This window comes from Diospyros lotus, chromosome 10, assembly GCF_014633365.1.
Source record: "Diospyros lotus cultivar Yz01 chromosome 10, ASM1463336v1, whole genome shotgun sequence".
NCBI classification, from domain to species: Eukaryota; Viridiplantae; Streptophyta; class Magnoliopsida; order Ericales; family Ebenaceae; genus Diospyros; species Diospyros lotus.
The window spans coordinates 12,688,858-12,713,512 of record NC_068347.1 but is presented as its reverse complement, the minus strand read 5'-3'; the positions used below and the strand labels follow the sequence as shown (position 1 = coordinate 12,713,512).

At 38.4% G+C, this 24,655-nt stretch overlaps 1 protein-coding gene across 1 annotated transcript in view; it reads right to left on the bottom strand.

Moving 5' to 3' along the window:
• Window positions 1–22,434, bottom strand: part of LOC127811104 (cytochrome P450 CYP72A219-like) — a gene marked incomplete at its 5' end in the record, with an annotated part of 34,420 nt that extends 11,986 nt beyond the window's left edge. Inside the window, 3 exons of the mRNA XM_052350817.1 lie at window positions 21,396–21,646; window positions 21,816–22,033; window positions 22,137–22,434. Of these exons, the coding sequence (XP_052206777.1) occupies window positions 21,396–21,646; window positions 21,816–22,033; window positions 22,137–22,434 (767 nt within the window). The remainder of the gene's footprint in view (window positions 1–21,395; window positions 21,647–21,815; window positions 22,034–22,136) is intronic.
• Between the last annotated feature and the right edge of the window lie 2,221 nt (window positions 22,435–24,655).

The window sequence follows — 24,655 nt, the reverse complement described above, 5'->3', positions numbered from 1 at the left end:
TGAGAAATTAAGGCACTTAATTAATTTATTTGGGAGTATTTATGGAAATAGTAAAATAAATTAATTTAGTGGATTTTCAAAAATTTAGGGTGCAAGTGAAATAAACGAAAATTGGAGTTCAGGGGTGTGTGTGTGAATTCTGGAAGTTTGGGGGCTGTGGTGTGAATTTGGAAAGTGGAATGAGGGTTCTCTTAAATATTATAGGGTAAGGAGGCTGTCAGCCCAGCTGGTCACGCTTGCGCGTGTGTTGGGTGAGGTCGCGGGATCGACCTGAGGGGGTGGTCGCACGGCAGGCGCGAAACAGGCCACGTAATGCGCCCTGGGCCGCCCATTTTGCCTTGGCCGCCAAGTTGTTGCGCTATGCATGTTATTTGAGGCCATTTTTTGCCCAAATTTCAGCCATTTCATGGCCATTCCGAGGGCTGAAAGTGGGGGGAAATTGGAGAGAAGAAGAAGAAGAGGTGGCCAGCAGTAGGAAAGAAGGAAAAATTACAGAAATTGGAAGAGAAATCAGAGAATTTTGGAGTTATTCGGTGTATAAAACATCCCGGTAAGTGAGTAAAATTACTAGAAGTATTATATATTAAAACTATAGGTTTCTCACGGTTATAGAGTATGCGGATTATGTGACTAGATTTAATTAATTGGAGCCACAATCCTATTATTTTATGTAGAACGTTTTAATTCACAGTAGGAGTGTAGAAAATGCAAGAATCAGCCAAATAAAGGCAAGTTCCTAACCCTCCCCTCATGTTCTTAATTTCCTATGAGAGTCTTTGTGGTTTCTCGTATTTTAATCTCTCCCTTACCGTGACTCGATACCACCCATTAATAATGCAAATATGTTTGGTAGCCATTTTATAATATGTGAGTTGTTATTGAATCTATGAATGGAGAGCTTGAACTATGTAATACCCCAGATTTTCAAACTCAAAAATGAGGTAATACCTGAGATTATTAGGTTCTAATACTTGAGAAAATAGGTCATTTCGAGGGATCATAGAAGTCTTGAATCAAAGGTTCAATTTTTGAACCAGGGGCAAAATTGTAAACATTGAAGTTCGGGTAAAAAGTGTAATTTACCTAAAATCTTAGGGTACTAGTGTAATTTATCCATTTTTTTGAACCAAAAAGTGCAATTAAAAATGGTCTGGGGACCAAGTTGCAAAGGGTCTAACTGTAATTAACCGAAAAGTTTGGGCCAATGTGTAATTCTTGGAAACTTGTGATTGGATCATTAGGGGAATAAATTGAGCCAACTAACCATTGGAAGTCATGATAAGGCACAAAAGTCAAAGTGCGAGGTGGCAGGGGCAAGGGTGTAAATATTTGGGTAGGTGCATACGTGAGTTTACATTTCAATTCAATTTTGGATTCCAAATCTTATTTAAATCAAAGCCTTTGCTTAGCCCCCAAGTTAGGGACACATGGAAAGCAATGAATGGATTGCTTGGAAGCTAAGATAAGGCCTTATGATTGCAAAACTCAAATTACATTCCATTTCACCTTTGGATAGTTTTAAAGTCCAACTCTTTGCTTAATGTCCAAGTCTTCTCAAAGTCTTCCCCAAGTCTTCTCCAAGTCTTTTTCTTAGCCTCCAAAGTCTCTAAATCTTATCCTTAAGGACACATGGCAAGTAACTATTGGGCACTTGGAAGATAAGATAGAATCACATGATGGCTCATAATGACCCGGCATCGCCTGATTGGCCAGGAAAAACTTACTTAGCCTCCAAGTTTGGGAAAGTCTCCAAAACCTATCCTTAATGACACGTGGCAAGCATTCATTGGCCACTTGAAGATAGGATTTGAAGCCTCATGATGACCTCTCAAGGTGGTGACGTGTGATTGGCTCAGGAAGTCTATAAATATAAGGCCTTTGGGGGTATTTTTTTGGGCGTTCAATAGGAGGAAAAGGAAAGGAGTTGGAGAGAGAAAACGCTACCAAAGGAAGGAGAAAATTTTGCCAAGAATGGGGAAGGAACTGCCTCGCTGGAAAGTTCAAGACCGGCACCATAGGTCGTGCCAAACGACGTCAAAACCACAAGAAAACCATTCCCGCTCGTCGTAAATAGTGCTTCTTAGGGTAAACCTTCAAGGTGAGTGGCTTCCGCATGCTTCTTGCTTCTTCTTGATTATCCTTGATCTCATTTGTGTCGGGTTGGTGGCTTACATCTCATGTTTCCTTGCTTCCGAGCATTTCTTTCCTATTTTGCTTGCATCACGGAGTTTGTTATTATGATTCATCGATGGGGTTAAACATGATTACTCTTGCGCGTGGCTTGTGGTTTGCGCATCATATTTTCCTTGATTTGTTCACCGTGCCTACTTGATATTCCTCAGTTTGTACATATTCCTTCTACTTTGTCTTCAACATGTTGTTTGGTGACAATAGCTATTGGTGGATCAGGAATTTGTATATGATGATTGGTCGCTTGTTGGTGAATTGTCACGATGATCGGGGGGCAATCCCATGCCTAAAGGTGGGGCCATGCCTATAGGTGGGGTTGAGGGGTTGGACTCCGATCACGTGCCTAAATGTGGGGCTTAGCCTACAAATGGGGCTGAGGCATTTCACACAAGTGTCGACAAGGATGATGGAGGCTAAAGGGGACTTCTTGATATATTGCATTTTTTGCTCTTGCATGCACTATTTCCTTTCTTTCTTACCACTCACTTAGATGTTATTATCTAACTTCGGGCAGTTTATACCCATGGAACATTCAACATTCCAGGTATATCAGAAATGCCAGGTGTTTTAGGTTCCAGTTCGAGCAAGGGCAAAGAAGTGGAGTTGGGCTAGCTTTGGGTTTTGTAGCTAGCTTCAAGTTTTATTCTATTACGTACCCTTGTAATCCAAATGATGTATTGTAAATAGCAGCTAGGATATTCAAGGTTGTAAGAAGTGTGTGTGGATGTCCTACAGTTGTACCTATAGTGGTGTGTTATGTTTTTGGAGTACTGGAAGCCATGTGCATTTATTATGCTTGTAAAGGGAATATAGTGGAAACCTCCTTTCTTTAGCTTTGATTAAGCTTTTAAGTTCGATCCAATGCTTTCGTTGATTAAGCGTTTCCATAACACCCGTAGGTGATGTTAGCTTATATGTGATATCATTGTGTATTTGGTAAAATGAGGCGTTACAAACAATATATGTGACTCTTGGGGATATTTATTTCCAACATTCACGGGGCCTTGTATCGCCCCTACTTCTTTGGGAATGATGTCGTATAACAGTCGGGGTCCACATAGTAATGTATTGTCCGGTTCAGGTCGCAACTAATCTCCAGTTTTATCGCTCTGGGATTTAATCTCAAAACGCGCGTTGCTATGTAAAACACCCTCCACACTTATATGCCCAGTTCCCCCCCCCTTTGCATGGCCAATGTGGGATTCGCCTAAGGTGCCTACACGTACCCCTTGATGTGGGAATTTATTCATACATTTATTGGTTATAATTGAGTAGTGTTTTTAATATTTTATATGTGTGTTTACTTAGAATTGTCTAGTGTTTTGAGTTTCTTTTATATATATTTAATTTTTAGTAATTCTTGTTATTTTGTAAGAATATTACTTGATGTTTGGGTTAAAAATAAAATAAAAATAAAAAATAAAAGATATTATAAATTAATATTACAATATAAATAAAAATATTATAAATAATTAATATATATAATAATTAATATTATAATATAATTAAAATTAATATAATTAATAGTATATTAAATATTAAATATTAAATATTATATTATCTATTATATTATGTATATATATTATATATGTGTGTGTGTGTGTGTGAAGGGGCGTGAAGTTGTAGAGATGGGTTGGGGCATGAAGTTTTAAATATAATAATATTATAAGTGGAATTGGAGAGACTTGGGAGGCGCGAGGAATTTAAGGACGGCCCAGCCATACGCATATGGATATATATAAATAATGATATAAGGGATTTGGAGAGAACTTGAAGGCAGCAGCGGAACTTGAAGGGAGCGGCACAACGAGAGGATTTTGGCAAAGAAGGAAGTGCGCACGCCTCCTCCGAAGTAGCAAGCGGACACGGAAGAGAGAAGATGGAGTAGATTCCTCTAATTCAGATCTGAATAGATGTGAATAAAGGAATTTCTTCTTTCTTATTAATTAATTTTTTTATTGCATCTATTGTTATTTTGGGTTTTAATTAATTTTGTCATGAACTAATTTGTTAAACTAAGGCTATGTATTGGCCGAAACTATGATGATGTATTTTTTATAATTTTATGTGATTGAATAAATTGAGTTGTGTGGTATTGGATTTAATGCTTGTGAATAATTGACCACTATTTATATGATTTGATGTCTAATCTTGAGATCAAAATGAGATAGTTTGGGGATTGCATCGTAGGTACCATACACCATAAAGTAAAACCGACTAGAAATAGAATTCGGTTTTTTTATGTGACTTTTAACGATACGCTAGGAATTTCACAAATTGTAATGTGTTTTCATTTGGTTAAACTTTCATAGAAATATAGAAAGTTATTAAATGAGAATAAACTCGTTATAACCTAGAAATAGAGTAACGAATGCGTTAGGAGATTTCGCCGTCACATACTCAATTGACCAATTCATTCGCATAAAAATCTATGATTTGCATTGCATAGTTAGGTTCATACATGTGCCTTAGTTATTAAAATCCACTTATTTCTTTGATTCAAGTTGTCTTCCAAATTAATTTTATTTTATTAATCTAATTAATTAATTTATTTTTTTTTCTATTCTTTATTAAATCTGAAATTTTTATTGTCTAAATAATAAAGAAAGTTTAAAAATTTGGTATTTGAAATTTTTCCTCGTGGGAACAATATTCTTACTTACTATTATATTACTTGTTCGACTCGTACACTTACGGTATATTTTAGGGTGATCACCCCCTTAGGGACTTAGCATTCTCGTTGAGGCTTGCCCCACCATCGCGCTCAGAGACTCGGGGGTTGACTCTGATACCATCATGTAACGGTCGAGGTCCACATAGCAACGTATTGTCCGGTTCAGATTGCAATCAATCCCTGATTTTATCTCTCTTGGATTTAATCCCAAAACGCGTGTCGCTATGTAAAACACCCTCTGCACTTATATGCCCAATTCCCTCCCTTTGCATGGCCGATGTGGGATTCGCCTAAGGTGCCTACACGTGTAGGAGGGTTATGCAAAGTGGCTAGGGTTTCCTATTTTGGGCATGAATATATGTGATATATGAGGGTGGAAAACAAGTTAAGGTCGGCCTTTACGATTCTCTCTCGACCTAAGTTGTTTTTCCTTCAAGAGAGTCTAGAAAACCTATCTCCTTGTCCCTTCCTCCATTGCTTCCCTTCTTGTTCATATTGCTATAGTAGCAATTCTACCATAACAGTGAGACTATTATTGGGTTGGAATTTTCCAATTCATTGAACCCATTTTCAACCCAATCTCCCTCACTCTCTCTGGTTAGCACATAGAGTGAGTTGGGGGGATTCAATAATTAACCGGAGCGTGAACTGACTAGGCCTCCCATGTTTTCAAGAGTCAGTTTGGTCTGACCAAAAATTTGTTCGGGAGTTGTTGTCCAATGAGGATTCTAGCCTTTAGATTGGGCTTCTAAGTGTTGTGAGGTATATTTACTAAACCCTTTATGGAATGACTTAGTTTTGCATTGTATGTGGTCATTGGAAATTGGTCATATAAAGTGTTTTTGATGTTTAATTCTGCTGCTTTATATGTGTTTTTGAAAAATATTTTTGAAAATCAATTAAACCCTTGCATTGATACTCCAATAGTTGGCATTTCTCTTCAAGAGATATTTCCCTAGCGCAAATGAGAAAACTAGCCAAGGTTGAAGGAGAGAGGACGATTACATTAGAGACAGCTGCGAAGCCACTGCCTAACGATTTATTTGATCTACCCTAGATGAATCTTTTACCATTGCCACCATCTGCACAAGCTTCTAGTTGTTATTTTAAGGAAGGAGAATTGTTGAAGTCACTTTCTCCACTGAGCCTAGGGACTTAGCCTACTTTAGTGGTTTTCGGAGTAGCAAGCTTAGCTGGAGAGATATCACAGCCAACATCGGGTTGTGTGTGGGCTACCACTTCCTCAGCCAATGGAGTGATTGCCCCGTTAGGACCTAGAGATGGAATTAAGGGCAAATTCAGCCTTATTTCCTGCCATAGGGCACATTCACCTAGGAGAGATCCACCTCTGATACGATAGCTTAAGGGGCATGAATTTAGAGTGCACCCAGGGCTCCTAGACACAGATTCAATGAGGGAGCCTAGTGTGGGGTGACATGGTGCTGCCCCATGATGAAGAAGATTTCTTGTGGTGCGTATTAAAGGCTTTGGATTTTGTGGAGTAGTGCTTGGTCGAAGTATGGGCACTTTTGTGTTTTTTTAACACTTACTCCTTTATTTGATACAATAGCTAAAATTTTATTTTCATTTTGGCTTTGCTGGTAAGGGATACAACAACCGACGATTACTATTGCAAGTACTCTGGCCAATTTGGCAAAGGCAGAGGTAAATAGGAAAAAAGTTGATAGAAGAAGGCCTTTGTCTTCAAACCAAATGGAGCCACCTCTAACACAAAGTTAGAGACTTTGAGGGCTATTAGGATCAAGCCCGAGACCTTGGGCGAGACATTGAAAGAATAAGGGGGAAAGGAATTCCCTCATAGATGAACTTGAGCAAATAAAGCGCAAGTTGAAGGAGCGGTGCTAGATCGTTGCGGCCCTCTAAGATGCCAATGTCGCACTGATACAAGAGCATCATCATACCATAAAGGAGAAAGATTGCTTGTAAACCCAGTTCCAAGAGGTGGAGAGGAAACCCAAGGAGGCTGCCCACCAATTAGAGGAGGTCAATGTTAATGACATCCGTGTGGCGCGCGGTAAAGGAGTATCGACTCTCCCAAGCATGCTAGACAGAGAAAGTTTGTTATGCCACGGGCTTCATAAAGTACGACTTCTATTTGTCTCGTAGGAATTTAGATATGATATGCCCTGAGGATAATTTTTTGGAGCTGATTTTCATAGCGGGGGCGATTGAATGCGATATCCTTGATTGGCCAGAGTTCTGGGATCTAGACTTGATGGCGTCAGAAGATTACATAAGCACTAAGATAAGTGATTTGCCTAATCCCGCCAGCCCCTGGAGTCCATATGTGCCTGAGCCAGCTTCGAAACCCCAAGTGCCACAAAACCTACCACAACTAGAGCACCAAAAGAGATTGATGCTTTGGGAGATATTGATTTTTTAAGCCTAGATTTTATGGAGGAAGGACAAGCATGGATGCCTACTACCCCCCACTAAAGGAGGACCCTCTAGAGCACAGCCTTAGATTAGGCTTCTTCTATCTTTTGATATTTTTGGATATGTTTTAATTTATTTCGACTATTGTATTTTGAAGCTTACACATATACTAATGAAATGAGTATCGTTTTTTAGCAAAGACAAACGCTCAAATTGCTAAGTGCATAGGTTTAGTGTGCATGTATGCATTTTGCACATGTATGTAAGCATTTATAAGAATACAACATAAATGTAAAGTAATAGAATATTAAAAGAGGGTAATAGGTTACCATCAATAGTGTATATGATGTTTAACTACTTTAAGCAAGAATTGTGCATTCCACGAGTACCTATTTCTTGAGCACAGATAAGCACACAAAGAAAAACGATTCCCCAATGTAGTTATTCTGGGTGATGTCGACTCACCCCAACTTGTGAGGGGTGAAGCAGTTGCGTATATAAAATTATGAAAGTATGAAATGATTACAAGGGTGGCGGTGTACCTACCAGGGTACTGTGAGGTATCTAACCCTAATAAATATTTAATAAGATATATAATCTCGATAAGAATCCAGAATAAGCATAAGATATAGAGCTTCGTCCAGCATCCGATATGCAAAGTCAGCAGGGATACCACTACCGCCACTTACAGCTAGGGCTTATGAAAGTGCCCGAGTCTCCTAACTGCCTTAAACTTGCAGGTCCTATCTGTTGCTTGGTCTTCGCAGCTACTCTCGGTCTATTATATGCTTTTGCAAAACCAAGAAGGAGGAAGTCAAAGCCCATAGAGTCCCCTTGTAGAAAGGTCTAGTCGATAGGGAGCGGTGTGTAGTGGAGGGGCAGAGTATTAGTGGACCTACATGAAGAAATGTTTCCTAAACCCCATTCCTTCTACCAATATGAACGAATGTGCAGGGAAGAGATCATTAATTTTGAGGGGGCACCACCCTCATCTTTGCTTTGTATGCGGGACTTGGGTACCAATGTTTGTACCTTATGTAACACCCCACTTTTCTCAAGCATGGTGTTATCCGAGGATTTTGGGAATATTTGTTTTTTCAACATACACTCAACCTAAATCATTCCCAACAATCCTGTTCTACCTTCTCAGCATATCAAACTTAAAATGAGCAAGCTAAGATAGGTAAACATCACATATGCAGAAGCAAGATCGAAATCTCAAATAACCATAAATTCCTCATTTGTAACCAAGTAACGTATCGATGTTTAACATGACATCATCAAAATAATACACAACATTTGAATATCACAATACATGGTCAAAGACCTACTAAACTTTCAAAACGTAAATGATGGCTACATCTCAATGACCTCTTTTTCCTTGGCGCCACTACTTTCACCTGAAACTTTTGAATAGTCAAGGGACATAGTCCAAATTAGATCCTGAAACATCTAAGTAAGAGTTGAAAATATTTTCGTAAATGTATGCAAGACCATGAACAATAGACATATCCCGACATGTCCCAACTTAAGAGAATTCCACACAGCGCTTAACCCATACCACGGAAAAAGAGCAATCTCTCTAAAGGAAACATAATCACATTAACGCATTGACACAACACAACCCTAGCTTAAGAGGGGCAACATCAACGTATCTCTCTTACACCTCGAGAATAATCGTTACCACTCCCGACACGGGAGGGTCAACATCAATGTAGGAATCCGACTCACCACAATCACATTAGAGATTATGTTCCCACTCAAAAGCATCCCGAAACACTAGCCATGTCTAACACATGTGCCAATGCCATAACCACAACATGTAATGATGCATTACATAAAATGACATTTCAATACACACTTTTAAATGCACATGAAAATAAACAATTTGGATAAACCATCTAATGAAATCAACCATTCACATACCAAAACCATTACATAAAACAAAATCAAGTATAGGGTCGGACCACTTGAAATAAACCAAGTTCTGATAGTAGAACCACCCACCTTAAACGTACTCAAAATACCTCGATTCTTGTGCCCAACCTCGATTTTCGTGCTAGGTCTCAGATAATCATACTATTACTCAACCTTGAGCCTTAACGACCATTAGACATTAAATTCATTCAAAAGAATATCATCTATTGTTTTCATAATTTTCTCATAATTTCTCCTCATTTTCTCCTTATTTTCTCCTCAAAAAATTCCAAAATAAATATCTCCTCAAGGTTTTTTCAAAATTTTTCTCCACCATAATTCATAAAATATTTTTCTAAAACTATCAAGAAAAAATTCCAAAAACTACCTTGTCCCCATGCACCCTCACGCGCTAGCTACACGCCTACAAGTGAAGACCCGCGAGTGTAATGCATGCACCGGTCATCTTCTTCCTTTTTTCGGTCACCAGCGATGCTCCGATGACCAAAGTTCTTGCACCACCTCGAAGCCCTCCTCAAGTTGATCACCTAGGCACCCTTGGGTGTCTGAAACAACCATTGGAGAAGCCCAAAATGAACCAAAAATAGTCCAGCTCTAGCGATGCTACCCAATTTTTCGGCCACCTTTAAAACCCCTTCAAACCTTCATGAAAACAATCCAAATTCTCCAAAACTGGCCCTGAATGCATGGGGAACAAAAGCCCCTTATCCTTCTCCCTCAATTTTTCCTCAAACACTCAAATTCTCGAGTTTAATTTTTGAAGTATTCGGCCACCCCAAACCCCCTATTTATACTTGATTTCTAACCAATCTGAGCCGTGTCTAGCCAAATTCGGGCTCTTAATGGCCTGATACGACCTTAAATCACCTCAAATTGTGATGATTTGTCACAAACAACCCTTTCCCAATTTTCTAGCAACCGTCAGCCATACTTGGCCATACCTCATCAAATCACGGCCATTCTCGGCCATACCCCATCCTAATCAACCCTTCATGCTCTAGGGCCCACTTCTAGCCCCTGAAACGACCCTCTCATCGTCGAAAATAGGTTGGCCAGCTATAACACCCTGCTTTTCAATTACACAAGGAAGTAATAAGATATTCATTATATGCTAAAAACAACCTCGGGAGTTATTGGAATTCCTTTCTCAGCGAAAGTAAGGATCGAACCTGAAATTCTAAAATAGCTAGGATTTCCATAATGTCACCTTAAGTCAAGTCCATAGAATAAACACACACACATGCATCCTTATAGCAGTTGTCCTGTCTCTCACAAATTCCAAACATACATCTCACACCTTTATAGAGTTACAGAAGCTTCATACATACATCCATACATTCTATAATCTAAGTATCGTAGCCATTATTTACAATACAACAATCGTGCTACAAAATCATATAAAACGTTTCAAGAAGCCTTAAACAAAACATCCACCACCTCCTTGCCACTTGCTCGAGCTTGCACCTATAACGCTTACCACTTTTGTTATACCTGGGATGTTGAATATCCTAAGGGTATGAAACACCCAAGTTAGATAATAATGTCTAAGTGAAATGGTTTATGAAAGAAGAATATATGTGTGCAAACACAATATGCAGTATGAAACCTTCCCCTGTGGTAGCAAAGCCAGGGTGTTGCAGTCACTCCCGCAGTCATCATATGGTAACTCATAGCAAGAGCATGAGATTTAGGCTCATCGCAAGAGCACAAGATCCCCCACGATGTCCCAACAACTAGCCACAGTCACCAAAATGACATGATATATGACAAAGCAAAAGGAATATGCATAAACTAAAGGAATTATGACATACAAACCACAAAAGCATGATATGTAAGCCAACACCCACACACAAGTGAAGCAACAAATGCTCAAAGTGTCACAAACACATGTAGGAACCACTCACATTAGCTTCTTACCCTTCATTTGCACCGTTTATGGTACGAACATCGTTCATCGAGGCTATTTCTGCAGAAAACATAACCTTTTTGTAAATCAATTTGAATTATTTTTTGATAGGGTGGTGGAGAATAGAAATAAGGGTAAGCCTACAAAATTTCAAGGCCAGAGGGGCCCACACGCGTTTCCAAAAGGGTGGCCACGCGTGACCACTTGCAGTAGTCCAGGGCACGTGTGTTACACGCATCGCTGCCCTTTTTTGCCGGAGTTTTGGGCTGTCGATTAAGACTGCCATATCAACCCCATCCGAGCTCTGTTCCACCTCCCGTCTGAACCTACGGACTTCTCTTTCAGAGCTCTACAAGATTATGTTGAGAAATCAAAATTACCTTTTGATTTTTCTAGCGGCTACGGGTGTTTTTCGATGATTGTTCATTTTTTAATGAACCTCTCGTTCTCCTTCGTTCCTTCACCGATCTCCCTCCTTTTTCTTGTAGAATCTCTCCCTTTCTCTTAAGAACAAAATATTCACTGGAAACCTCTCAAATCCACAAAGGTTTGGCCCAAACTTCTCATCAATTGCTCAAATCTTTCACCTAAATATCCTATTTATAAACTTTCTCATCCAATCACGTGTTGCCACTTGACCGGTCATTATGAGTCTTATCTGCCACCTCAAGGGAGTCATTATGAGGCATCATCATGACTCCCAAGTGGCCTAAAAGTTTCTTTCCACTTGTCCTTAAGGATAAGGTTTTAGCAAACTTGGAGGCTAGGTAAGTTTTCAAGCCAATCACGCGATGCCACATCAAGGGGTCATTATGAATCATCTTGTGACCTTATCTTATCTTCCAAGTGATCAATGGTTGCTTTCCATATGTCCTTGAGGATAAGGTTTGGAGACTTTGGAGGCTAAGCAAAGACTTGGAGAAGATTTGGACTTCAAGCAAAAACTAAGACTTGGACTTCAAAATGATCCAAAGCTACATTTGATTGAAGTTTGAAATCCATAGATATTTTGAAGTTCATATCTTTTACACTAATTCCCAAGACTTTTGGTCAATTTCACTTTTACCCAAACTTCAATAATTACGACTTTGCCCCCTGACTCAGAAAATAAACCTTTGTCTCAAGGCTTCTATAATCCCTTGAAATGACCTATTTCCTCAAGTATTAGAACCTAATAATCTCAAGTATTATATCATATTTTAGTTTAAAAATCTGGGGTATTACACCAGTAGTGGCAGCGGTTGGTGGGCGATGGCCATGGCTTTCGTTTTAAAAAATACATTTTAACCCTTTTTTTTTTCTTGTAATTGTTGAGTGTAGATTTTGATGATTGATGATTGGCATGTGTGAATGTGAATTTATATTTTATGTTCTAACAAAGCATGAAGCCTTCATAAGGCTTACAAAGCTATTCTTTAGTGATTTCATGACACAGGTTATATATGGAAACTTCTTATACTTATATAGAGATTTCATTATATATGGAAACAAGTTTTTAGAGAGCTTTCTAGAAATTTGAGTATTTGAGCTATGAATGGAAAGTTCTTCTTAGAATGGAAAGTCTAGAAGATATATTGAATCCTTGTTCATATATGGGAAGTTCAAAAGATATATATGGAAGTTTTTGAGGAGATTGGAGTAGTCCACTATATGGAGTTGCCATATATGTAACTTGGCGACATGGCATTGTTAATGTGGCATTTTGATGACATGGCAGCCACATGGAGCACACTCATCAAGGTTACATCTTCTCGTTGGTCTAAATATGGTAAGAGAATCATGGAGTAAATTTAAAGGTTCTTAGAAACTTCTTTACTTAGTTAAATATGGAAGAATTTTTGAATTGCATTCAAATGGAGAAGTTAAAGATTCAGCCCTATTATTCAACATTAATGGAGGAAATTAAGGTTTGAAAGTTAAACCTTGATTGATATTACTTTCCTTTATTGCTGATTCTATCTCATTAAAAGGATCCTCTACTCAAATCATGGAATCAATTATCCTACTCATTATGACTAATTGATATCCTCATTATAGCTAATTGATATCTTCATTATGGGAGAATATTCTAAGGATATCTTGCATATATTCAGCTACACAAATTGATTCTCTTCTTGTTGTCAACATTTTTTAGTATGGAAACTTGATCAATTAAGGGCCTTTGAAGTTATAATTGATATCTTCATTATTGGACAAATTTGCTTCATTATCTGAGAATATTTGGAAGGATTTTACACCATTTGGAGGTTTAAATTCAAATTTCAAATTAGCTATGCTTGTTATGGAAGCTAAGGGGCCAATTGCATAATCAAAGGAGTTTGAAGATCAACTAGAAGTTAGAATTGATCATTTGTTATTTAATTTCGATTTTGCAAGAATTATGAAGGGTTTGGATGATATTTTTAATCCTTGAAATCAGCCATGCATTATTGGAATTGATTTGCTCATTTAAGGCTGATTGGAGATCTACAAAAGTCAAAGGTCTTGGAGATCTACAAAAATTCAAAACGAAGGGCTAAGATTGGCTTGAAGACTTGACACATGGAGGGCTGAGATTGATCAAGGAAAACCAACTCTAACACTATATAAAAGGATCTCTTGAAGCCTTTGGAACAACTTTTTTTGAAGCCCTATTATTCTCTACATCATTGGCCAAGATTTTCATTCTCTCTAAGTCTTTCTTTTCCTCTATCTTCTTGAGAGAAAACTAAGAGAGTTCTCTACACTTCATTGTATTATTTTTGAGAGAACCATATTTCTCAATCTCTACTATCTTGTAAAGAGCGTACAAAATCCAAACTAGTGAGTGTGAGACTCCAGAAATAGTTTGGCGGTGGTGAAGCCAAGTGAAGGCTTTGGTGGTTGTAAGAAAAGTTTCATATAGTGGATTTGATTGAAAATCCTAAGGAAGGGAATCCTTAGGTAGTGGATGTAAGCCATAAGGGCCGAACCACTATAAATCGCTGTGTCCTTCTTCTCTTCACTCTTTACTTATTCTTGCTTGATTATACTTGTTTGTTTTTGTTTTTGTGTGGCCAAATCCTAAGGCCTACATTCTTGTTGGCTATTATATTCCGATTTGCTTTAATTGATCATTCTTTGTACTCATTCAATATTCCATTTGGTTTATTTAAAGTCTTGTTATTGTGTGCATTCAAATCACATGTTTTTCACCAAGTTGTAATTTGAAGAGTATATTGGATCTAAGCACATACTAGCACAGCTGGCGGATATCATATTATCCATCTAGTATTTAAGTGCTCCCGTACTCTCAACTACAATTTTGGTTTATATTAAATTTGTTTTCTCATATATATACGTGCATAAGTTTTGCATTAAAGTTTTTAAAAGGTGTCAATTCACCCCCCCTCTTGACTAGGTTAGAACTCAACAGTAATTTCCATTTTGGCCCTTGTTTGAAGTCCCTAAACTTTGATATCTTACCTCTTGAACCCCTAAATACCATGCTCTTCATTTGTCCTAACGAATTTAAAAAAATATCACCATTTTTCCATTGGAATTTAAAATTACATTTAAGCCCAAAACTTATGTAAAATCACGTTTTGATTGTGAATCCTTTTGTTTCATCCCAAAACAACATAAGGGTTGATCCCTATGCTAAATATGAACCTAGTTGGGGTTCTGTTGATTTCCCAAAAGTCCCTTGTGACTATTTAGTCTCTCAATTTATAACTTAGCTATACCAAAAATCATTTTGGATTTGATTTCTTAAGGCATCATAAATCCCGTATCGAGATGCTCATCGATGTCATACCCTTTTCTTTAGACATCTAAGTTCTGAGGCATTCCCTATTGTTGATTTGATGATTTATTTTATTATCAAACTAATTTTTCAGTATTTTGAACTCATCCAAATTACATCTCAACCTCATGCCAACATGGGTATTACACCTTATGTAGGCCCCAAGGTTTAGGGAAGAAGCACGTATGGTATATGGCATGTTATGTTACTGAATTGACATGAAATGCATGGGGTGTAGGGAAAGTTTTAGTTTAGGTTTAATATCTTTCTTCTTATGTTTGCTAAGCTTTGTGACTAACCTTTGTTGTTGCATCATTCCAGGTAGGTGTGTGGCTAGGCAAGAGGAGCCCGAGGGCCTAAGGGGGTCAATGTATAAGTGTTGTGTACAGGGTTATCCAGATCGTGAAGATTCTGGGGTTGTGTTGGGCCAAGAGGTCTAATTCTTATAATCCTCACTAGGAGTTTTTGATTGGTTTATGTATGAGACTGTTTGTAATACTCCATATTTTTGTGAAGTTGCCACGTATTTTAAGTGAGTTTAAAATACCAAAAAATATGCTTGAAATGGAAACAAGTGACCAAATTAGTCATAGGGAGTGCCCAGGAGCTTAGATACCTAAGAATAAAGGTATATATTTGACGAGCATCTGGAGATGAGATTTATGACGTTGAAAGAAATAAAATCAGAGACGGTTTTTCGATTAAGCTAAGTTGTAGCCTAAAAAGGCCGAATGATGGTAAGGGGCTTTTGAAAAATCGTACATATCGAGTAATTTAGAATTATTAATTTTGAGATTGTAAATATCTCAATAAATTTGATGTTTGAAGGTGTAATTGTAATTAGAGAATTATCCAAACGAAATAAGGATGAAATTAGGAGCTCATGTGGTAAAATATTAAAGTTGAGAACTTAAAATAAGGGTCAAAATGTCATTTGAAAGAAGTTTGGGGTATTATCTTGGATTTCAAAAGCCATTCAATTATAGCTTTGAGTCTTTGGAGCCCATGGCTTAGCTTGTGACAAGTCGCATAATGTGATTGGTTCAAGAAATCTATAAATAGAGGCCATGTTTGATCTAAAATCATTCCAAGAAAGTTTGAGAGTTGAGGCATTCTAAGTGCAGGAGCTTGATCTAGAGAGAGGGGAGGAAGTTCTGCAAGAAGGCAGGAAGAAATCATAGGAGAAGCGAGGGAGAATGAGCCTCGCCGAAGTTACGGGTCTTTACCGGAGTTCACCAAAATTAGTCAGAAAAAAAACAAGTTTAGTCCTTTTTTTTTATAATCCTGTAGATGGGGAAGAGAGGGTCACGTAGGTTCAAACGGGGGTCGAATCAGAGTTAAAATGAGGAAGTTATGGCCAAAATATGAAAACGAGGCGAAACTATCCAAATCTGGTAGGCCGCGCGTTAGTTACACACCGGAAAGTGGCTGCGCGTGAAAGCTCGTGAGGTGCCCATTTTCCTTCAACTTTTCCATTTTTTTCCCTAAATTAATTCCCTTCAACCCTATGTAAAAATATTTGAGGTTAGGTTTACCAAAACATGTGTTTTCTGCAGAAACCTAGGTCGTTTGCTGTGAAATTGTATCTTTCAAGAGATAAACCTTCAAGATGAGACTCCTATACTCCAAATCCTATTCTTTGTTCTCTTCTGAAAGACTTCTATTACATGAAACGTGTTTTGTGAAGTTCTTATACGCAAACTCTTGTTATTCTCTTACGTGAAATCATGTTACATATATGAAATGTATCTTTCTGGAAAACATATGTTGTTGGCTTTTTAACTGTTGCATCTATAAAATTCGTGTGGCCATACTGTTGTACCTATTTGTTGTTGGCCAAGGGCAAAAGTCAGATATCCCTTGAGAGGTGTTATGCATGCGCCATCGAGAAAGCTCTCGTGGGGAAGACCGTGAGCCTAAGGGACAGCGGATGTGGTGTTTGCATGAGTTCTATGAGGTCGGGTTGATGTGAGATGGTTAGGGACCTCCCGAGAGGCGCTATGCGTGTGCCATTAAGAAAGCTCTCATTGGAGGAGGCTGACATGTTCACAAGGCACTTCGGAGTAGTTCTCGTTATTTTTCTCATACGTTTTATACTTGATCATGCATTAATATAAACTATTTTTTTTGGAGTTTCTCACTAGAAGATTCATCTTCTAATTGCACTATGTCCCTGGAATATTCGAACGTTCCAGGTTCGATAAGCGGCTCTAAGGGAAATGAGGTAGCTGAAGAATAAGTTTAATTTGCTTCTTGTAGCATGTTTATCATATATATGTTTATGTACAAACCTATGTATGATTTGGATATGTTTAAGACATTCAGTTATCACTTGCGAGAGATGATGTCCTTGTAATACATTTTGTAGACGTCTTGAACAATTTTATTTATGATAAATAAAGCATTATGGTTGTGAACCATATTAGGTTCAATCTAGCTTTCGCATTTGAAATTTTAACACCTGTCTTAGCTATTTGATTATTGGGTTTGTTAAACTGAGAAGGTGAAAATTAGGGATTTTGGGATATTGTGTGACGTATGACAGCGATTGTGATATGAAAAATTTTTATATTCCTGAAATCCTAAGTTATAACACGCCCGAAAAGTTTGGGGTGTTACAGTGGCCATGTTGTAATCGCTGCACTTGTTATGTAAAAAAATAGTGAGGAAAATGAAAGCTATGTTGATTTAAATTTTTGGTTGCAGCCTCCGAAATTAGGGGTCGTGACATGCCATGAGAATCCATTTTGGTTATATGTTGATGGAATTTTCATACGAGATGGGTGTAAATGATCCTTGGATTTGAGGTTGTTACGGTCATCTCATAAAAAAACCAGTATGCTTTGACATCGTTTTATGAGCCTAGACAAAGGCTGAACGTGGGCAATTGGAGAGCGATCGGAGTGTACTCCACTTGTTCATCCTCATCAAAGTTCGCCCTATAAGGCCCCACTTTCCTGGGCGCTATAAACTAGGACAATTTGGGGATAATATTTTTTTTTCTTTTTCCCTTTCAAAAAAAATGCTAAATCACATCGTTTATCAACCCGAAATTCCATTCATTCTGAAGATAATCATCAAAACATGCGGAAGCTAAAGATCGAACCTAACATTACAATATCCATAGTCTCGATAATACATCAGCATCTTTTAAATGTTCAAATGCTAAGTAGCAGAAACTTAAATACATCAACTTTAACATCATAATCACACTTCATAGTGCACTTGCAAAGTGCCCTCGCATGCTTCGTCAGTACTTGGTTCTGCTACGACAACATCTGGAACGTTTGAATATTCCAGGGGCAAAAGCCCAAGTTAAATGATGAATCATCTAAGTGAGTGAAATAAAATCATAATTTTCGTGCATGTATGAAAATGCAACATGTTCTCATTTCCTTCCGTGAATCGACCGCACCTTATGCTGCCCCTCATTGCTATGGCTTCCTTCCCATGCTGAGGTCAATGAGTGCAGTAGTACCGATCCACATTCTTGTTTGAGCCGGGATGCACCTTATTGCTACCCCTCATTGCTACGGCTTCCTATCCATGCTGAGGTCAATGAGTGCAGTGGTGACAACCCGCACTCGGATGCAATGCATGATCAATAATATTACCATGAACGTATGCATATTTTCATCATAACATATGGTGCAATCTACGTGATGCATAACATATCCAAGCATGTCGGTATGGAAAAATCATTTAGAAACTGAGTTGGGATAGGACTATTCTCATGAAATCAAGTCTTTGGAAATATGACTACTCACATAAAACTAGGTCGTAAGTTGGCATACTCACATAAAATCTTTAGAGAAAAACTACTCACGCTAAACTAGGTTTTTAAAATAGAACACTCACATAAAACTAAGTCGTATGTTGGCACACTCACATAAAATCTTTGGAGCATAACTACTCACGCTAAACCAGGTTTTTAAAATAGAACACTCACATAAAACTAAGTCGTAAGTTGGCACACTCACATAAAATCTTTAGAGCATAACTACTCACGCTAAACCAGGTTTTTAAAATAGAACACTTAACTTTGACAAATTTGATGATCCTCGAAACACGTGCTTTACCTCAATTTACGTGCAAATCCTCAAAATTCAAACCAACATCCAATTCAAGCCTTAATGCACCCTAGACATCATATTCAATCCACAAATACCAAACCAATTTTTCTCACATTTATCTCGCATTTTTCCTTTGATTTTTCTCTATTTTTCCTCACTAAAATTCTAAAATAAATACCTAACTCCAATTTCTTCCAAATATTTTTGCATAACAAATCTTAAAATAATTTTCCAAAAATATAAAAAAAAATTTGGAAAAAACCTGCTGCTCACGCGCTTGGCGCGTCACTGCGAGTGGGATCTGGCGCGTGAAGGCCACGCTCCAGTCTTCTTCTCCGGCGACGACACACTAGAGCTCGGGTTTTTTCAGCCTGGCTTGATCTCCTGCTTCAGTCGATCACAATGGCTTTCTTGGAAGCTCGAAAGAAGGCTCAGAAGGGCTTCAACCGAAGCCTCAAACTCTTGGTCGACACCACCGTCTCCTTCTCCGGTGACCGCTCAAAACCCCTCCAAACGCAAGCGAAAACCCTTTATTTTCTTTAGAATCAATCCTCACCCTCTCTAGAGAAAAAGCCCTCTATCAATTGCTCTAAATTTGGCCTTAAACACGTCCGATTGCAAACTTAAATTTGGCGAAACCCTCAGCCCTTAGATCTCTATTTATAGGCCAAATCGACCCTCGAAACCTTCATAGCCGCCTTCACCGAGGTCTCAAACATCCCAAACCGCCCTTGGACGACCAAAAAGCATCGACAAAGCCCCCCAAAATCATGATTGTAGGTCGGCCATGGCCGACCCATTCTCGGTCGAAATTTCTTGAAATTTCGGTCGCACGCTGCCTCGATGCCGGCCCTGATTGTTCCCCTCGCATGCTCCGACCAATCCCTTGGACTTCCTGCGGTCGGAGGTGACGAAATGGTGGCCGGCCAAATTTGTTGTCGGCCATGGAAGCTTTCATCTTCCTATTTTCTAGATTTTGCACTTAGACCCCTCTCATTTTGACAAATTCCACTTTGGCCTTTCTTACAAGCCCCTTAGCTTTCCTTTATTTCTAACTAGACCCTCAAGATCCAATATTGACATTCATGCCCCGAGGATTCAGAAATAATAACATTTAGGCCTCTCTCAGGCTTTTTCAAAAAATTACACTTAGGCCCGATAGACTTATCTTATTGAAATTCTTTTCGTTTCCACCCGAAAACACTGAAGGGTTGCTTGACTTGAAAATTCGAGGCTCCCTAAGGGTTCCATCATCTTTTCGGAAGCCCCCTCTGATGATTTGATTTTATCAGGCCGAGCGAAAGTTGTACCAAAAACTATCTCCGGCCTGATTTCTTTCAGCACTAAAAATCATATTTTGACTTGAGAATCGATGATGTGATCTTGCTTTTGATCTTTCGAGCTTCGGGATACTCCTTTCGATCGATTCAGCTAATCACCGCTAAAAATCTGATATATACGACCTTGAATCTAATTATTATGAATTATGAAACATTTATTTATTTATTTCAAAAACGGGGTTTTACACGCCCACTCCCATCTCCTAAGACCAATCATGTAATGTGCTACCTGCAAGAGCCTCTCTTGTAGCCAAGAGACCATCCTAAGGTGTCTCTTGAACCAAACCTAGGAGTTTCTTTCCAAGACCCTCTCTAGGACCCACAAGAATATGCCAAAATTCCATAGAATATGCTAAGAATATGCCCTCTTGAAAACGTGGGATGGTTTCCATGTTTCCCCCATCTCCCTCTTCTATAAATAGGGGAGCAATTCACTCCCTCAAGTAAGTTCATTCTAGCACTCAGACTCTACTTTTTGCACTCAAGCACTTGAAGACTGACTTAGACATCGAAAGGTTTGCACAAGGACATCCATCCCTGCCCTATCTGATTGTTCATCTTAGCAGGGTACTTGGTCACAAAGGGGTCTCAGTCATCAAGAGGGCACTCGATCATTAGGGAAATCAGTCATCAAGAGGGCACTCGGTCATTGGGAGATCACCTGATCATTAGCTCTCAGACTTATAGGTCTCCTAATCATTTACGCTCAGACAAGCCTTAGGATCACTTGTGCTTTGATTTGAAAACTCTAGGGATCACTCTATAGCTGAGGCCCACTCTCCCACACTATAAATTAATTGTTTTTTAAACCTACTAGTATAATTTATTGTTTTTCTTGTTTATACTATATTTTACAAATATGATTAGATGGCATGAACTCATTGGTTGGGTGGCATGGTGTCACACAGGCACAAAATAATTTCACAAAATAATTTCACATATGTTTGTGTTTTTGCAAATCCTTCTAGTCCTTATGTCCAAATGGCAATGAATTTGGACCCAAATCAAAATACTTTTAACAGTTACCTAATCAAGCAATAATATTTCAATTTGAAATGTATATCTACCCAAATTTGTAATTATATAACAAGGTAAGAGAAAGTTAATTAAGTACCTCCATCCTGGGATGTAGCCGGAGAACATAATTGGGGCAGTATGATGAGCAAGCTGCTTCTGAAGTTCAAATATTCGTCGGCCTTCGTCGTAACAACTTCCGAACGCCGTGCGAGAAATCACGTCGGAGGTCAAGTCGTGGAGCTCAGGCAACACGTCCATCTCCCACGTGCAATTGTTTTCCGGCAACAACTTACTGTCCCATCTGTGGATCATTTCGCTGCAACTCAGATGCATTGCTGGTAACATTCGCTGTTTAATAAAACACCCATAATAATAATAATAATAGTAATTAGTCTTTCCTCATATGTATAATCTCTATTCTACAAACGAGGCTAACCAAATACAGTGCCCGATGCATGGCGTAGTATTGGGACCCGAACATAATTGGGAGATGGAGTAATTGTGTTAAGTTAATTACCTTCAACTTCTCAGAGTAGAAAGCCGGGGTCATGATCTTCCGGTGCTTAGCCCATTTCTCATTCTCGTAGCTGGCCAGAACACATAGCAGCATCTTCTGAAGCGGAGTTGGGCTTTGCTTTTTGAACACATTGTTCTTCACAAGAACTTCGTTTACTAATTCAGGCTCCATAAGGGTCACCCTCGGCGTCGGTCCACTCCACCAGAAACATTTTTTACCTGAAGAATAGGTAGCAAAGATCATCGTCCTCGTCGTGCTTTTTTTTTTTTATACTTTTGGGTAGTATTATTACTATTGCAGAGCCATCATATATATACTGACCATAGGTGGCGATGATATGATGGTGGAAGGGAAGGATGCGCGGCAGAGAGTCGTCCGACAAGCCGATGGGTCTTCGTCTTGCTTCATCTCTCATCTCCGTTATGTCTTTGAAGTCTCCAAGCAGCGGCCGATAAGGGTTTCCGGTAAGGCCTTGCTGCCGGAGCAGCCTCTCCAGCCTCTTCGGCCCCAACCACACCCACTTGAAAATTCTCCACAGCCAAAACAAGAAGAAAGCCAATTGAAGCAAAGGAGATCGCCAGTGACCCCGCCGCTGCTTCCATTTTCTCCAGCCAAATAGCGAGAGAGAGAGAGAGAGAGAGAGAGAGAGAGAGAGTATATGTGATCTCCTTGATGATGTTAATTAATACAAGTAGCCGGCCGGGCGTGGCCGGTTGTATTATTATAAACCCTTACGGTCATCATCATGACAATGCATCTCTTTTCCATGAATTAATAACCAAAATTTTAAATTATTTTGAATTAAAAATTAACATCTGTGTATAATTAATCACCAACTCTTAATTTAAAAAGTAATACATTAATTGGATGAATGCATTATGAATGTGCAACTTGGAAAACTAATACCGGACAAAAAAAATTTAAACGATGGAGATTGTTTTCTTTCTTTCTTCTTTTTTTTTTCTGTTTCTTTCTCTGTAGGATTGATGAAAGAGATTTGAAAGCATTGGATTATTATTATTTTTTTAATTTTTTAATCATAATGACAGCAGATTAATTCCTATAAAAGTTGAATTTCTTATGATTGATATTAAGTCCCAGAATACCGAGTTAATATTTTGATGCCATTTGATATTTTGAGTTCTACTCTTTCTATAATTTATTGGCTTATATTACACCCACTTTTATTGAGAATAGACAAAATTCAGGGAACACTTTTTTATTTTGAGAAATTATGTTAACCTTTATTAAGATTTAAAATGCACATAATTTAGTCTATCATTATTTGACCACTACTAAGTTTTATATAGGGTAAATTTACCACTATATATATCTCTTAAATTTTGGCTCTTGAGGCCAAACACCTTATACTTCATTTTTTGGCAAATTGATCTTTGAATTTTCTCAAAATAACCATGATATCCCCTGTGTTGCTGAATTGTAATAACTAAAATTTATTTTCAAGAAAGCTCAATAAAAGTCGGCAGGGTTAAGCAAGATAGAAGAAGGAAACCTGTCTGGAGAAAGCCTGCTGGAGGAATAAGGCTCGATTTACTGTTCGGGAAAGCCTAAAGAGCCAGAATAACAGTGGTCTGGGAGAATTAAAGAAGAGCCAGATGAGAGTAGTCCTAAGAAAGCTGGTCTGTTTCCATTATCCTAGAGAGTTGATGGGTACTTGGAAAAAATGTTTGCAAGGCAAAAAGTAATTAAAAGGTATGTAATGACACGTGATCGGGGTTTTAGATTTTCGTGACGTTAAAGTGGTGTGGTTGATGTTTTGTGGTGTATGAAAAGCAAGGAAGTAACAGTTGTCAATAGAAAAAGGAGTAGCTATCAATCGATGAAAGCCAAGGGCACTGTCGATCGACAGATGCTTGGGGATCTATCGATGGATGGATAAAGTTATCGACCAAATGTGTGAGTTTGTCGATCGTTTGCGATGAGATGGCTATCCGACTGAGGTGGTGGGGAGTTTCTACAAGTAAAGAGCATGTGAGGGGTCTTTTACATTCTTCTAATGCCCCTTATGTGTATATGTCAGGGCCCGCTCCCAGATTTTCCCGCTAGCACAGGAAGTCCAAGAGAATGTCTATTCAAGATGGATACAGATACTCAAAATTTTCAAGAAATTTATCTTCCGAATTTGTTCACTAACAATAGAAGCCAGAATCAATTACATAACATTCATTACATCATCATTTTGGGCTTACCACCCATACATTTTGAAAATAAAAGGGCACTAAGGCTTTAAAAAAAAAAATAATCCCTCCACTTCTTGCCCTCAACATACACCCATGAATCTTTGAGGCCGAGACATCTCTGTACACATCTAACCAGAACTCGCCCCAAAAATATCTATCTTCCATTACCTGGAATGACAAAAGAAATAACATGAGCCATGAGGCTTAGCAAGTATATAGCAAAGGAAAGAATCCATAGAACGATATATGAAGGCATAAATAATTCAAAGCCAATGAAAATCATTACCCAACATCTAGTTACCCATTGGGTTTATGCCTTCTAGACTGGACAACAACATCCTCAAAGAAACATACTTTCCCATGATTCATTAAAACCCATATTGCAAAGTGAGCCATAAGGCTCGACAAGTAAACATATATAATACCGGAAACACGGATAAGGGATGGATACAAAATAAAGTACACCTTACTCCGCAATACAATTTAAACCCATCATTCAATTCTCATTAATAATACTATTCCATAAGCAACCGTATATTACCACAAATGGAGCAATAGAGTGTTAAGGCATGGATAAATCAAAGTGGAATAGACCGACTTCCCAAGTACGAGTAGCATTTCCCATTAGTTCCCATCATT